Source organism: Dromiciops gliroides, chromosome 6 (assembly GCF_019393635.1).
Source record: "Dromiciops gliroides isolate mDroGli1 chromosome 6, mDroGli1.pri, whole genome shotgun sequence".
NCBI lineage: Eukaryota > Metazoa > Chordata > Mammalia > Microbiotheria > Microbiotheriidae > Dromiciops > Dromiciops gliroides.
This window is the reverse complement of record NC_057866.1, coordinates 265,139,217-265,156,019: the sequence shown is the minus strand read 5'-3', so window position 1 is coordinate 265,156,019 and position 16,803 is coordinate 265,139,217. Positions and strand designations below refer to the sequence as shown.

At 46.3% G+C, this 16,803-nt stretch overlaps 1 protein-coding gene across 2 annotated transcripts in view; it reads left to right on the top strand.

Annotated features, from left to right (window-relative positions):
• The first annotated feature begins 4,773 nt into the window (after positions 1-4,773).
• The window catches only part of INTU (inturned planar cell polarity protein), an 84,284-nt gene continuing 72,254 nt past the window's right edge, over positions 4,774-16,803 (top strand). For both annotated transcript variants that reach the window (XM_043973138.1, XM_043973136.1), the window contains exon 1: positions 4,774-5,001. In XM_043973138.1, coding sequence (XP_043829073.1) covers positions 4,796-5,001 — 206 coding nt within the window. In that variant the 5' untranslated portion in view covers positions 4,774-4,795. The remainder of the gene's footprint in view (positions 5,002-16,803) is intronic.

Sequence of the window (16,803 nt, the reverse complement as noted above, 5' to 3'; positions counted from 1 at the left end):
CGTTGAGCATTTAAAGCCCCTCACAATCTCATTGCATGTGATGCCACACAGTCTACAATCCAACCACACAGATCTACTTGCTGTCCCTTATATGACATTCTTGTCTCTGGGACTCTGCCCTGACCACCCCACCCCATGCCTGGGCTGAACCCCCTCCTCAACTTCTGACTCTTAGAATTAGTCTTCTTCATAAGTCAACTCTTCCTGCATTGAACTCTTAACCAGTCCTCTCCCCCTGCCCCCAGCTGCTAGTGGTTCCTCCATTAATAATAGCAGTAGGGCAGCTAGGTGGCAAAGTGGATAAAGCACTGGCCCTGGATTCAGGAGGACCTGAGTTCAAATCCTACCTCAGACACTTGACACTTACTAGCTGTGTGACCCTGGGCAAGTCACTTAACCCTCATTGCCCTGAAAAAAATAAATAAAAATAATAGCAGTAATATTTCCCAAGGTGGTAGCATACAGTAACCACTATATAAATGTTAGCTATTATTATCATTTTGTGTTTCTATCCCCAGTGACTAGCACAGTGTCCGGCACATGGTAAGTGCTTAATACATGATTACTGATTGGGGAAGGAGAAGGTTGCTTCTTCACTATTTTCTATACTATGACTTTAAATTCCCTCTGGGAGAGATGAGTCTGCTCTTAGCAAGCAATTTTGAAGTTTCTATTTTAGAAGCAAAAACCAAATAAAATTGAATTGACCTTTACAAGTACCTGGATGTACGTCTGTGGATAGAATTGTCTGTCACCGACTAAGCCAGCGAGCTATTTGGCTGTGCTATCTACCTGCAGGGCAATGAAGAATGGTTTTCCTTGACCCATAAGGAATGTTTTCTTTGCAGCTGGGACAGGGCACCTCATTTTCATTCTCATATTTATAGCCCTCTGAGAACTACAGAATATCTTCCTCCTCCCCACAATCCTGAGAGATTAACAAGGGCATTTATTATTCTTTCCATTTTGTTAGATAAGGAAACCAAGGCTCAGAAAGAATTAAGTGACTTGTCTCTTCAGCTGGAAGGTCAGTCCCTTCACAGCTTTGTTCAAAGGACCTCAGAGGAGAGTAGATGAGGAGAAGGAGGGTGCCAACTTGGGATGCCTGAATAGAAAAGGGAAACTTGGGAAATTACTGTATCTTAAAAGGCAAGAGCTGAAGGAGTTCTTAGGGATCATCCACTTTTTTTTTTTTAAGTGAGGCAACTGGGGTTAAGTGACTTGCCCAGGGTCACACAGCTAGTAAGTGTTAAGTGTCTGAGGCCGGATCTGAACTCAGATACCCCCAACTCCAGGGCCGGTGCTCTACCCACTGCGCCACCTAGCTGCCCCAGGGATCATCCACTTTTGAAGTTCTTAATTTAGGGTTTGAACTTTTAAAATGTTGTTCATTGTATTTTTTTTTGTTGATTTTTTTTTTTTTTTTTTAGTGAGGCAATTGGGGTTAAGTGACTTGCCCAGGGTCACACAGCTGGTAAGTGTCAAGTGTCTGAGGCCGGATTTGAACTCAGGTACTCCTGAATCCAGGGTCGGTGCTTTAACCACTGCGCCATCTAGCTGCCCCTGTTCATTGTATTTTAATCTAATTGGTTTCCTTGGTATAATCCTATGTGTTTTATTTTATTAATTTAAAAATACTGTTGTGAGAAGGGGTCTGTATGCTTCAATGGACTGCCAAAGAGGTCCATGGCACCCAAAGGCCAAGAACCCAGACCGAGTTGCCGAGCGGAGGAGCGGTACAGGGACTACAGGAGAGACAATAGGGACATGGAAGGGTCAAGGGAGTCACAGGCATTCCCCACATGTGTGCTGTTATGTTCACCTGTGGGACCTTGGCAGGACTGTAGCCAATTATTATTAGGCAGCATGATAATTAGAGACTCTGGGCCCTGGCCAAGTGACTTCTCTTTTCTGGGCTTCATCTTTCTAATCTGTAAAATGGGGGAGTTGGAATAGAGAATCCCAAAGCTTTGGAGAATTTAAGAAATCATTTAGCCCGGTCCTTGGCAGTGGAAAACCTCACTAATGGCCATCTTGTAGTGACTCACTCTCCCCTGAGGCAGTTTGTTCTATTTTGGAGTCTCTGTTAGAATTTTCTTTTCAATCATTTCCTTTTGGAGCAGTGTGAGGCAATGGGAAAAAAGAATGGGGAATGGGGAAAAAATTAAGCACCATCATAAATAGATAACTTGTATATAGTACTTAGGGCTGGTAGGTGGATAGAGCACAAGGCCTGGAGTCAGGAGGACTTGAGTTCAAATGTGACCTCAGATACTTACTAGCTGTGTGACCCTGGGCAAGTCACTTAACCCTCATTGCCCCGCAAAAACCAAACAAACAAATATAAAATGAGAGGGTTGGGCCAGATGACCTTTGAGGCTCCTTCCACTTCAAAATCTATGACCTTATACTTGTCAGAGACAATGAACTTGCTACTGGGTATTGACAATCTTTTGCCTTTCTTTGTCTATTCATAGATAGGCAGGAACAGGAGAGATTGAGATTTTTAAAACTGAGAAATCGACCCTTGAGTCAGTTGAAAAGTCAATCAACTCTTGGAGTCAGCTATAGAGGAGAAATTGAGCTCCAGAGGTTTCTCTTGCACTTTTTGTAGCGTACAGAATTGGGGGGGTGGGGAGAGAACAGCAAGGGAGTGTGTGTGCAGATATTTCTATCACCCCTCCTTCCCATCTCCTCCCATTGGCAAAGTCGTTGGGAGAGCTTGCACCTAACTTGAGAGGGAGGTTCAAGGGTGCTGTTTCCTGAACCCCACCTTTTCTAGGTACCTGGAACCGTGGCTCAGGGGATGGTAGGCCTCAGAGCCAAGGCGGCTTCTTGCTTGTCCAATGCTAGGGCTTCTAATTCATCCTGAAAGCCCACAGCAGTGCCCCAGGCAAGGACTTTGGCTGAGCCAGAAGCTAGAGACTGCAGATCAAAGCCAAGTCCATACCACATGCCCAGCAGACCAAGTCGCCCAGGGAGGAGGGTACAGGGATAGCAGAAGAGACAACAGGAACCCCGAAGGGTCAAGGGAGTCACAGGCATTCCCCACACCTGTACTTGCTCACTCTACCTATGACATGCTAGTGTGTATACTTATGGGAAAGGGTGTACTAAATTTGGAGGAGGGTTCTCTTGTAAATCTTACCCTGCTATTCCAGCAAATGCCTTTGTTTTTTCCTAATTGTATCAGCTGGATATTATTGAAACATAAAACCTACTCCGTAGGATTTCATGAACTGTGATTTCAGGTGTATCTTGAACCTGGCACAATCATCCTCTGAGGAACCTGAATTGTGAGAGTCAGGGGAGGGGGATCCCCCAGCGAACCCCACAATGATCCCACTCTTGGGTTCAGGAGGGAAATGTAAAGAGGACAGACTGAAAACAAAGCAATCTTCACGGGAGAGATTGCAACCTTTCCATAATACCCATATGCACAAACACCCTCTAAAGCCCCCTCTAGCCCAAATCCTAAGGTCTTAGGCTGTGAACTGTGCCTGGTCAAATAGCTAAGAGGTGGCCTCAGAATGTCTATGTACTTAGCACAAGTTTTATTTCTGTGTGCACATGTTACGTCTCACTCTTCCCCAATAGGATAGAAGCTCTTTGAAGGCTGGGACTATTCTGTCTTTTTCTTTGTATACCGATGACCTAGCACACAGTACAGGGTTAATAAATGATTGATCCAGGAGGTGAACCTGCATCTTCTGACCAACTCACAAGGTAGCTTCGAGGAAAGCTAGCGCCTTGTAAACGGTGAAGTTATAAAATTGTGGGCAATTATCCCTGATGAGGAGGATGGATTTGCCCACTACACCGTGCCTGTTCTCTGCAGCCCAGGAACACAGGGGCTTATTGACCCTAAGCTCCGGATCTGACTGGATTCTTTCAAGCACAAACTGGCTGATCGCTTGTCATGAGTCCTGCTTCTTCTCAGGATGTGCTAAGAATGACAGGGAGCCAAGAGCAGCGGACAGGAGAAATGAGCAGCATTCGATGTCCCTCAGAAGGGGCTCCCCTTTCTTGTTTTTCCTCTTCTAGTCCAGCCCCCTCGTTTTACAGATGAGGAAACTGAGGCACTGCCAGGTGAAGGGACTTGCCCAAGGTTACATAGCTTGTAAAGAGCAGAGTCAGAAAATGAATCTAGATCTCTCCTGACTTCCAATCGTGCCTCTTCAAGTGCATCACATTGCCTCCTTCCCCGACTCCCTTCTTCCTCTACTCTCTTCTCTTCCCCCTTCCTCCTCTCCCTCCTTTTCCCTTTCCTCCCCCATCCCTCTTCTCTCCTCCTTCACCTTCCCCCATCTCTTCTTCCCCCTTCTCCTTCTCTTCCCCCTCCTCCCTCTACCTACTTTTTGCGCCCCTCCTCTCTCCTCTTCCTCATTCCTCTTCTCTGCCCTCTTCTTCTTTCCTCCCCTTCTCCTTTCTTTCGTCTTCCCTCTCCTCCACCCTCCTCCTTCCTCTTTCCCCTCTCCCCCTTCCCTCCTTTTCCTCTCTTCCTCGCCCTTCTTTTTCTCTTTTCCCTCCCTCCTCTTCCCTCTCTCGCTTACTGCCTTACCGTCTCTTCTCTCCCCTGCCCCCTTCCTTCCTCTCTTCCTTTTAGCTTGTTTCCCTCCCTTCTCCCTCCCCCCTCTTCCCTTCTCTCCTCCCTCCTCTTTCGCTCCAGAGCCTAGAAGCTTCCCGGTCTCCTAGGCGACCTCGGGAGCAGCCAATAGGAACAGCTGGTGGTTCTCACGTGGTCCCGAGGCCCCACCCCACCCCCAGCTCAGGTTCTTGGCCAAGGTTCCTAGACATGTCGGGCGGGAGCATCTCCACGGCCCGGCCCGGAGTGCTGCGCAGCCAGACTCCTCCGTTGCCTGCGAGGAGGACAGAGGATGGGGCGGCTGCGGCCCGGCCGGGCGGCGCCCCCACCTCGCAGCAAGAGGAAGAGGAGGCCGAGAGCGGGGAGAGCGGCGACGGCGGGAGCTGGGGCTCCTCGTACTCCTCCGGCAGTGACGAGTAAGAGTCGCAAAGAGGGACATTTCTGTGCGTCCGCTGCGCGCCCTAAAGAGGACCACGTGATGGAGGCGGGGAGGGGGGAGCGCGGGGGCCGGGAGAGGGAGCGGGATCTGGTCAGGCTTCCTTGGGCGGCCGTTCATCAGGCCTCGGCCGCGGGTGGTCCGGGAGGGAGTGACACAGAAGCCCCGGCATCCAGCCCCTTTTACATCCGAGCACACTGAGGTCCAGAGCGAGGTGACTCCCCAAGGTGACACAGGGAGGGTCCGGTCAGGATTCGAACTCAGGTCCTCCACCGCCCAGGGAAGCTCCTTTTCCACCCCGTAGGCCTCCCTGGAGATGCAGCGGTGTTCACTCTAGCGGATTGTTGACGGCTCTGGGATCCGAGCTCCTTAGTAAATCATTCCTGTGCCGGCCGAGTGCGCATGTGCGTGGCTCCCGTGCGGGGGGGGGCCTTGAAAGAGACACAAAGTTTCCAGCCAAGGACCCAGGGAGATTGATTAGTCCCCTCCTCGTGGAGGCCCATCCTGGGGAGGCGGCCTCTGCCCCGGGTGTAAATGGAATGTCGGGGTGATGGAGTCAGACAAAAGCGCCTACTGTGTGCACAGCAGGCCACCCGGGGTCTGGGGAGTGTAAGAGGGATCTGGGAATTTCATAAAGACAGCAGCTGTTCTGAAGGAGATTTGGGGGTGGAGTTAAGAGGCTGTGTGCTCAACCAGTCACCCAAAACTTCAGATGAGAATTTGGGCCGCAGGATATGGGGCACAACTGCCCTCTGCCCTGATCAGAGCCTCCTCTTCATTCATGGGGCCATTGATAAATTGAGGAGGGCTCGGAGAAAGCAGCCGAAGGGGAAGACCTGTAGGCTTGGTGTGTTGTTGTTTGTCCTTCCTCCTCGGGAGGACCATGACTTCAGGGGGATGTCATGACTTGCACTGAAGTGAATTGGAGGGAGGGCTGTGCATGGTCACCAGCCTCACTCTCTCCTCCAGAGCCATCTGGGTCCAGCGACAAGATATAGACCTGGATGGCTAGAGAAGGCCTGTCCAGTGGGAGGCCTTGGCCTCTTGAAGCTAAGGCCTTTCTCAGGTCTCAGTTTCCCCCAGGCAGCACCATTTGGTGACTAGGATTAGGTAAGAAATGAGGCAAAGAATATCCTTTTTTCGCCTAATGTGAATATTGATTGAGAGAACTGGGAGGAGGCCAGCCTGGTGAAGAGAAGGCTGGGGATGGCGTTTCCTCTCCTGGATGGGTTGGACCAGAGGGCTTCGGAGGTCTTTGCCAACTGAAATTCTGACTATTACTGAAGGAGAGTCTTTTGCCAGGAATAGCAAGGATGAGATCGCTGAATAAGGGGAGATGTAAAAGGAGGAGGCGGATCGTGAAGGGCTTTGAATGCCAGAGAATTTTAGATTGGATCCCGGAAGCCTTAGGGAGCCGCTAGAGTTTGTTAAGTAAGGGGGATAGGTGATCAGACCTGCACTTTAGGAAAATCACTTTAGTGGCTGGATGGGAGTGGGGTGAGACTTGAGGCAGGCAGACCCACCAGCAGCTACTTCGGTAGTCCAGGCGTGAGGTGGCGAGGACCTGCACGGGGTGGGGGGTGCCTAGAGAAGGGGGCAAATGCAAGAGGTTTCCCAGAAGTAACATCCACAGGCCTTGGCAGCTGATTAGATAAGGAGGATGAGAGAGGATAGAGTTGAGGATGGCACTTGGGTTGGGAGCCTAGGCTTCTGGGAGGATGGTGATGTTCTCAGTAATAATAATAAAGAAGTTAGGGAGAGGGGAGGGGCAGGTGGAAAGATAATCAGCTCAGTCTGGGATATGTTGAGTTGAATTTTTCTACAGCAGGGCTTCTTAAACTTTTTCTACTCACAACCCCTTTTTGCCTGAGAAAATTTTACACAACCCTAGGTATACATAGGTATATAAAATATAAAATAGATATACAAATCAAACATTTACCGCCACATTTTTCACAAACCCCACATTCAGTTGGACAGCCCCATATGGGGTAGTAACACACAGTTTAAGAAGCTTTGGTCCACAGGACATCCGGTCTGAGAAGTCCAGTGGGCAGTTGGAGATGTCAGACTGTAAGTCAGCAGAGGTTATAGGTGGATGAGTAGATCAGAGAATCAAAGCATAGAGATGGATGATCATTGAATCCATGGGGACTGATAAGATCACCAAATGAAATCCAAGGGACTACTGGGAGAAGAGGCCCCAGGCCATCCCTAGGGACACCCACTGCAAATGGGAATGAGCTGGCTAAAGAGCCAACAAAGCAGACTGAGAAAGAGCCAGCGGTCAGACAGAGCCCAAGAGAGGGCTCTCCAGAAAATCTAGAGAGAAGAGAGTGATTGGTATGTCAGAGACCAGAGAAGTCAAGAAGGAAGAAGACCGAGAAAAAGGCCGTTGGATTTCACAATGGAGTAGCTTAATAATTTAATAACTAATTACTTAATAATTAATTTAATTGACTTAATAATTTCAATAATTTAGTAACTTTGGAGATACACCTTCTTGGCCAGTTTGGGTGGAGAGATCTGAGGTGGTAGTTAGCAGGGACAGATGCACCAAGGCTTTTTGAAGACCGGACAGATCGAGTATGTTGGTAGCCGGTAGGGAAGCACCGATAGACTGGGAGAGACTGAAGATTGGTGGGAATGAACTCGATGGAGGGGGCGGTCTGCTGGAGAAGACAGGATGGAATGGGACCACTCCTGTAGGGGGAGGAGGAGCACGGCCATTCTGGGAGACAGGAAGGCGGAGATGGTGGCATGGCGGAGATGAGAGAGGAGGAGGAGGAGGGGAGAAGAAGGAGCTCGCTGGGGGTGGCCTCCATTTCTGAGAGGGGGTGGGAAGGCCGGCCATGGGACGTTGGGAGAGAGGGATGGAGAGAAGGGGAAGAGCTGCTTTGGTGAGTGGGATAGCCAGTTCATCGGGGAGGCGTTAGAGGATTGCCTCATTGCCCTGAGGGTCCGGCAGAAGGCTCTTGGACCCCCTGAGCATGATTCTCCAGCTCCCTTCCAGCCGCATGTTGTAAGAGCAAAGGCAGGGGATGCTGGGAGTGCTCCAGGACCGAGGGCGGGCAGGGGGAGAGTGGCTCAAGGGTGAGGACGAAAGGATGAATCGATGAGGGGAGACTCATCTAAGCCCTGCATTGACTGTACCTTTTGTAGGCTGGTCTAGTTTGAAGGGGTCTGGGAATCTGCCTTCTGTCGTTAATGGGTGATGGTAACTGCTTTGGTTGCCTCCCTAATTAACCCTTTGAGGGTGAGACTGAGGAGATGAAATAGTAGGCTTGTAGTAACCAAAGCCAGTGCAAGAAGACATTTTGTGTCAGGGACTATGTCACAGAAGCCTTTTTTCAGCACAGGTGATTGCACAGTCAAGAAATCCCATCATCGGGGCAGCTAGGTGGTGCAGTGGATAGAGCACCAGCCCTGGAGTCAGGAGTACCTGAGTTCAAATCCGGCCTCAGACACTTAACACTTACTAGCTGTGTGACCCTGGGCAAGTCACTTAACCCCAATTGCCTCACCAAAAAAAAAAAAAAAGAAATCCCATCATCATTAGGCAGCTGGGTAGAGTCAGGAGTCAGGAAGATCCAAATTCAAATCCAGCCTCAGACACTTACTAGCTGTGTGACCCTAAGCAAGTCACTTAACCTCTGTTTATCTCAGTTTCCTCATAGGTAAAATGAGGCTCATAATTGCACCAACCTTGCAGGGTTGTTGTGAAGATCCAATAAGAAGATATTTGTAAGTCACTTTTGTAAAGAATTAATTGTTATTTGAGGTTTTTATGCCTTGGCACACACTGGCCTGGGGCTCTACCCACTGGTTGTAGCCATTGCCATGGTGCTGGCACCTCACATCATCACCACTCGCTGACACCTACATGGGCCTGGCAAAATTATAATGATTGGAAGCCTAGTGAGGGCAGTCATGTGACTGTCAGAGCAGCCAGACAGTTGGTTGGGGGCTATGTGGGGTTTCTGGGAACAGGGAGAATTCGCCATTCTAGCTGGAAGCTGGAAAGTGACAGGAGCTCTGCTGTGTATTCTCAGATGGTCTGGGTGGTAGTATTTTTCAGGTTGTATAATTTCCCTTTCCCCATTTTATTTCCTTTCCCTTGATCCTACTGATCCTGTTTGTGGTTTGTTTTTTTTAAGTTCGTTCTTGTTAAAATAAATCCTGTTCTGGTTTTGTTTGTTTGTTTGTTTGTTTTATTTAGTGAGGCAATTGGGATTAAGTAACTTGCCCAGGGTCACACAGCCAGTAAGTGTCAAGTGTTTGAGGCCGGATTTGAACTCAGGTACTCCTGACTCCAGGGTCGGTGCTCTATCCACTGCACCACCTAGCTGCCCTTTCCTGTTCTGTTTTGAGGGAGACTGCTGGTCTCCTTCCTTACCCCAATATTGTGGTGAGCCGCTTAGCTAACACTCCCCAATTAAAAATTGGTCCCCACACTTTGCAACCCTATGTAAATGTTAGCTACTAACAGGAAAAGACCTTCCTCTCACTGCCTTTTTTGTGTGTGGGGGGGGGGCAGTGAGGGTTAAGTGACTTGCCCAGGGTCACACAGCTAGTAAGTGTCAAGTATCTGAGGCTGGGTTTGAACTCAGGTCCTCCTGAATCCAGGGCCAGTGCTTTATCCACGGTGCCACCTAGCTTCCCCCTCACTGCTTTTCCTAAGAGAATTAACATTAATTTCATGGGTTCCAGAACATGACTTAGACTGTTCATCTCTCATGAATTATTCTTCCCCTCAAGCTTGGCCCATCACCTTTTCCCCATCATACCTGTTCTTAAAAATGCCTTTTGCCCCAGGTCTCATTCTCTAAGTTGTCCCTGGTTGTGTCTTCTGCTTACCTCGTACCTCTCCACTGACGGTTGGGAGCACCACAGGGCAGTGCCATCGTTATCGTCAGGTGCTGTTTATCATACCCACATTTTTAGAAGCTTTCGATCTAAAAAAAAATTTTTTTTTTGCAGTCCAATGAGGGTTAAGTGACTTGCCCAGGGTCACACAGCAAATGTCTGAGGCCAGATTTTAACTCTGGTCCTCCTGAATCCAGGACTGATGCTTCATCCACTGTGCCACCTAGCTGCCCCTGATCTAAAATTGTACAGAGAGAAATCTGTCACAAATATTAAACTCACAGGACCCCAGCTTTAAGGCTGAAAGGAACATTAAAGGTCATCAAATCCAGCCCCCTCTCATTTTGCAGATAAGTAAACAGGCCCAGAGAGGTTCATGATTTGCCCAGGGTCACACAGCTGGTGTCTGAGGCTGACTTGAAGCCAGGTCTTCCCAATGCCAAGGCCAGGATTCTATCCTCTACCTCACTAAATGTTTTCATAGTACAAATCTTCCACTTGGTCTTCATGGATTTTGGGTTACTTTTGCTCATCTTCATGGCCTTCGAAGGCTTTTACAAGGGAATCCATGGATTCTTGTATGTATTCTCCCATCTAAGTCAGACCCCCACACCCCAACCCCCACCTTCTTTGGTATAATCCAGTAGGCCTAAAACAGTAGTTGGCCCTGAATCAAGGCATCATCTCATTTGGAAAATCTTTCTCCACTTTCCCTTTCTGCGAAAAACCTTTCTGAATTGAGGGGATTTTTTAGCCTTTTCCTACATCATACCATGAGCACAGATTTTACTTGGGGATATATAGAAAGAGGGTTGCTCTCAGTCTTTCTCCTCTGCTCCTGACCTCTCATGAACATTTTAAATACATCTGATATCGCCTGATTTCTTACTTGGGATTTGAGTAAACACGCAGTTTCACATTAGTACAGTGTTCCCAGGGTCAGGAAGACCTGGATTCAGATCCTACTTCTGCCATATTGGTCCAGTGAGACTCTCGCCAAGTCCCTTACCCTCATGCTATCCTGGGCATTTCTCTAAGGGGATGAGCTGCAGATCTGTATTGGCAGAGTGGTGTCCTTACTGAGTCCTTTTGCCAGTTAAATCACTGGGGTTTGTTTAAAGCACTTCTCCTTGAGATCTTGTACTTTGCGGGGCTTTTTTTCATGCACTGATTGGTTTAGGCCTTTTGTGTTCTGAGTACTTACATAAAGGAGGCATTTACTAAATGCTTGTTGCCTTGAATTGAATACTAAATTGTCTTAAATTTTATTGGAATCTATTTGACAATCCTTGTAATTTTGTTTGCTATTGAAATTTGGGGCTATAAAAATTTGGAACTGAAAATGTTACAAAAACAAATGTTGAAAACTATCTTTACATGTAACTGGAAAAAAAATACTATTAAGATTTTTTTTTTTGTGAGGCAGTTGGAGTTAAGTGACTTGCCCAGGGTCACACAGCTAGTAATTGTTAAGTGTCTGAGGTCATATTTGAACTCAGGTCCTCCTCAATCCAGGGCCTGTGCTCTATACACTGAGCCACCTAGCTGCCCCTAGTAAGATTTTTTTAAAAAAGAAAACAAAAGAAATTTGGGGCTATGGTTTCCAGCTCTTTGGGGGTATTTTTGCTCTTCCTTCTTCTTCTTCTTCTTCTTCTTCTTCTTCTTCTTCTTCTTCTTCTTCTTCTTCTTCTACTACTACTACTACTACTACTACTACTACTACTACTACTACTATTACTCCTACTATTGGGGTTAAGTGACTTGCCCAGGGTCACAAAGCTAGTGAGTGTTAAGTGTCTGAGGTCGGATTTGAACTCAGGTCCTATCTGCCCCTCTCTTGTCTTCTAATGCTTTTAGGATCAGAGATGATAGAGTTAGCAGGTTCTTCAGGGGACCGTCCTCTTGTCCAACCTCTTTAGTTTACACATGGGGAGTCTGAGGCCTCTGGAGGCTGGGGGACTTGCCAGTGGCTATATAGGGAATAAGTATCCAAGTCAGTATTTGAACCCGGGTCCTAGCACACTAGGACCTTTTAAAGGTGTCAACTCTAGGAAACAAGTATAAGGTGATACCTGACCATTGAGCTTGCCCCTTGCCCTGCTTTTATCACCAAGGCAGCCTTCCCTGTGGCCCAGAACTTCTAGTTACTGTCGTTTGCAGCCTCAGCCAAGCAGCCTTACATTGTGGCTTAAGAGGGTTTTGGACAGAAGCAGTCCAGTTCTGACACCTTGCCCATACTTCTCAGGACACCGGAACTGTCTGCATCCCAGGAAATGGGCATGCCAGTGGAATTTCTTGGAGCATCCCTTTCTCATCTTTTTTTTTGTCTCATTGCCACCCGTCATTGACTGCTGCCATCTTCATCACTGCCAGTTGGCAGGGTGCTACATGAAACCTGAGCCCAAAATGTGCCTTTCTCTTCCTTTCAGTGATTTGGAACTTGTTCTCATGTAATTATTTATAGTTTGACATTTCTTCTTTTGAAAACTATGCATATCCTTTGATCACTTATCTATTGGGGAATGGCTCTTAATGTCCTAAATTTCTATGAATTCCCATTATTTTGGACATCAGACTTTTCTTGGTGATAATTAATAAAAATACTTTCTCCCCTCTACCATTTTGTTTCTAATTCAAACTTTGATTTTATCATGCAAACAATTTCCAGTTTTATATAGTCAGGATTGTCTTTTTATATACTCTTTTTTTTTTTTTTTTGGTGGGGCAATGAGGGTAAGTGATTTGCCCAGGGTCATACAGCTAGTAAGTGTCAAGTATCTGAGACCGGATTTGAACTCAGATCCTCCTGAATCCAGGGCCAGTGCTTTATCCACTAGGATTGTCTTTTTATCTTTTCTGATGTCCTCTATCCTTGTTTGGATAAAAATTCCTCCCCTGCTCCTAATAATGAAAAGTATGTGGCTTAAGCCTAATCTCTACCCAGCTGCTTTCCAGTTTCCCCAGAAGTTCCTATCAACAAAGGAATTCCACACCAAGTGATTTGGAGGTTCTTTGGTTTGCCAAAGCACTGGGTGACCATTCTGATGGATTCTGTTTCTGTCTTTTCTGCCCACCAGTCTGGTCTTCTGCATTTTAATCAGGCACATGAAATGTGTGTGCCTACTGCTCAATAATATCATTGGACTCTTCCACTTCTTAAAAGTCCAAATTGGGCCATGTTTTTGTTTCTTTATTGCAAACTAAGGGGAAGACCGGACAAATCCATTTTCCCCTCAACTTTTCAGAACACGAGAACTGTGCCTTTATATCCTCTTGGGTACTCCCCACAGAGACAAGCATAAAGTGAATAAACAATCTTAAATTATTTTAAAATGGGTCTAGAATGCCTTTCTTCTGCCTATCAGTGTTTCTTTAGTGCATCTGGATTAAAGTTCAGAGGACTCTAGATGGCGCAGTGGTTAAAGCACCGGCCCTGGACTCAGGAGTACCTGAGTTCAAATCCGGCCTCAGACACTTGACATTTACTAGCTGTGTGACCGTGGGCAAGTCACTTAACCCCCGTTGCCTAAAAAAAAAAAAAAAAAAAGTTCAGAGGACTGATTCTCTTGATGTTGTACCCAGCTTTCAGAGCTTTTGATGGGCAGACAGGCATGTGATGGCCAGATCACCAAACATCCGGGCCCAGATTTACAGACCAACAAATTGACCACAGGTGTAAGAGCAATAACAATAAATCCTGACATTTATATAATGTCTTAAGGTTTGCAAAGCAACCATCACATTTGATCACATTTGACCCTTAGAACAGCCCCTCGAAGTAGGGGCTATAATTATCCCCACTTTACAGATGAAGAAGCCAGAACTGGGAAGGATTAAGCATCATGTCTGTGGCCACAAAGCTAATGACGGAGACCGGACTCAAACTCAGTTTTTCCGACTCCACGTCCAGCGCTCCATCTAGTACCCAGGGAGCAGAAATGGTCGTCATCAAAACTGAGGGCATGTGTACAAGAGAAGGTTTGCAGTTCATAGTACTTTGTGGTCTGAAGGAAATCATTAACTGGATTTTAACATCTAGAATGAGGAATGTCAGCTGGGAGATACATGAGTGAAAAAGAGGATGGCAAGCAGTAAGCACCTACTGCATACCAGTCACTATGCTCGGTACTTAGGGATACAAAGACAAAAAATGAAACAACAACTGCTCTCAGGGAACCTCTAATCCATCGGGGAAACAACATGTAGGCATATAAATATGTTCAAAATGAATGCACACAGTGTAGGCACAAGGTAGAGGTGGAGGCAGCCATAGGAAGGGGGATGAGGAAAGGCTTTGTCATGAAGAAAGCGGGACATACTGAATGGTGGGAGGCGAGGGGGTGCATTGCAGGCATCAGGGACAGCCAGTGCAAAGTCCTGGAGATGAGAGATGTGCTGCTGTATGTAAATAACACAGAGAAGTCCAGGGAAATAATGTATAATAAGGTTGGAAAGATAGATTGAGATCAAGTTATACAGGGCTTTAAAAACAAACAGGAATTTATATTTTGCGTTAGAGGCAATAGTGAGCTAGAGTTTACTGGTAGGAGACTGTCAGAGTCAGATCTTCTCTTAAGTAAACTCTTTTTTTTTTTTTTTTTTTTTGGTGAGGCAATTGGGGTTAAGTGACTTGCCCAGGGTCATACAGCTAGTAAGTGTTAAGTGTCTGAGGCCGGATTTGAACTCAGGTCCTCCTGACTCCAGGGCTGGTGCTCTATCCACTGCGCCCCCTAGCTGCCCCTTAATTAAACTCTTGTCAACTATGTGAAGAAGGGATTGGATAGAGAAGAGACCTTAGGCAGGAGTACATTGCAGATATCTAGCTGAGAGCCAATGAGTGCCTGGACTAAGATGGCAGCCATGTGAGTAGAGAGAAGCAGTAGGTGGACAAAGGTCTCGTGAAGGTAGAAATGCTGAGATCGGAGTGAGGGAAAGTGAGGATCTGAGGCTGACCCTGATGTTGTGGATCTGAGAGCCTAGAAAAAGGGTGTGGCTCCCACTAACATAGAGATGTTCAATAGACAGAAAGGAAGTTCTGTTGAGTTTGAGATGCTTATGAGACATCCATTTTGAAATGTCCCGTAGGCAATTGATAAACCAGGCCTGAAGCATAGACTTGGGATGGGTATATGAATCTGTGAATCATCTATATGCCAATTAAAACCGTGAACAATGGGGTCACTGAGAGAGAAGTGTGCCTAGGACAGTGGATGGCATCCACAATTAGGGGGTGTTGTCAGGGAAATTTTGGGGGACTGTGCTGCAAAGCAAAGAACTATTGGGAGGCATGAATAATCATATTAGGAATATATTATAATTCATACACAGAGAGAGAGCCAGCAGACTGAGTCTCTAGTTTTTTGGGGGTTTTTTTGGCAGGGCAGTGAGGGTTAAGTGACTTGACCAGTCACACAGCTAGTAAGTGTCAAGTGTCTGAGGCCAGATTTGAACTCAGGTCCTCCTGAATCCAGGGTCTGTGCTTTATCTACTGCACCACCTAGCTGCCCCCGAGTCTCTAGGTAAATGGCAAAAGGCTTTTTTATATAAAAAGAAAAAAGTAGAAGCATTAGTGGTAGAAAACTACCAGATAAAAATAGCTGTATACCAGGAAATTGCTAGCTTGATAAAAATTTTTCAGTTAAGCAGTTCTTACACAGCTACAGAATCTTCCTGGGATATTTTTGGTCTGCTCTGGGTATTATTTTGAATTTTAGTGGTACAGCAAGGACAAGGCAACCTCTAACTATGAGTGTGCTATGGATGGTAAAACAGACATGGAGATGGAAAAGGTGGCCAGTGGTCAATAGAGGTGAGAGAACCAGGAGAGAAAAGTACCATGAAAACCCAGAGAAGCAAGAGTATCTAGGACGAGATCGGGGTCAGCAGAGTGCAAGAAGGTTGGGGACTGAGAAAAAGACTTTCAGATTTGCCCACAGAGAGATCATTATTGAGCTCAGTGATCTTAGAAAGTCATGGAAAGGGGGCAGCTAGGTGGCACAGTGGATAAAGCACCGGCCTTGGATTCAGGAGGACCTGAGTTGAAAATCCAGCCTCAGACACTTGACACTTAACTAGCTGTGTGACTCTGGGCAAGTCACTTAACCCTCATTGCCCTGCAAAAACAAACAAACAAATGAAAAAGAAAAAAAAGAAAAAAAAAAGAAAGGCATGGAAAGACTTACATGAAATGGTGAAGAGTGAAGTGAGCAGAACCAAGAGAACATTATATATAGTTAAAACAATATTGTTTTAAGGACAACTTTGAGCAACTAAGTCATTTTGACTATTACAAATGCACAAATTATCTACAAAAAACATATGAAGATACATGCTTTCTGTATCCAGAGAAAGAACTAATAAATAGAAACAGGTGAAGAAAATTTTACATACACATACACATACACACACATACACCTACACCCATGCTCTGTAAAAGCCACACCACTTTTCTAGGCTCTCAGCTCCACAACTTCAGGATTAGCCTTGGCTCCTCACTTTTCCCTATTCCAATCAGTTGGCAAATCTTGGTATCTCTACCTTCACAGCACCTTTGCTGTGTGTGTGTGTGTGTGTGTGTGTGTGTGTGTGTGTGTGTGAAGAGAGAAGTCTCAAAGGAATCGGAAAACAGAATTCAAAGATTTTGCAGTGAGTGAAAGGAGAAGTAGAGTAAATAAGTGTAGACAGCTAGGATTTTGAGTGAGAAAGGGAAGGGAAGTGGAGGACAATAATGTGAGGTTGAGCTTAGCAAAAGGTTTTTTTTGTTGTTTTTTTTTAAAGGGTGGAACTGACTTGGAAATGTTAAGGGCTAAAATTCTAGCTAGTCTGTCTAAAATATCTAATGAGTGGTCGCCAATAAATTAGAAGCTTTAGCAAGAGTTAGGCTTTTAAGCATTTATTAAGGAAAACAAGAATTTGG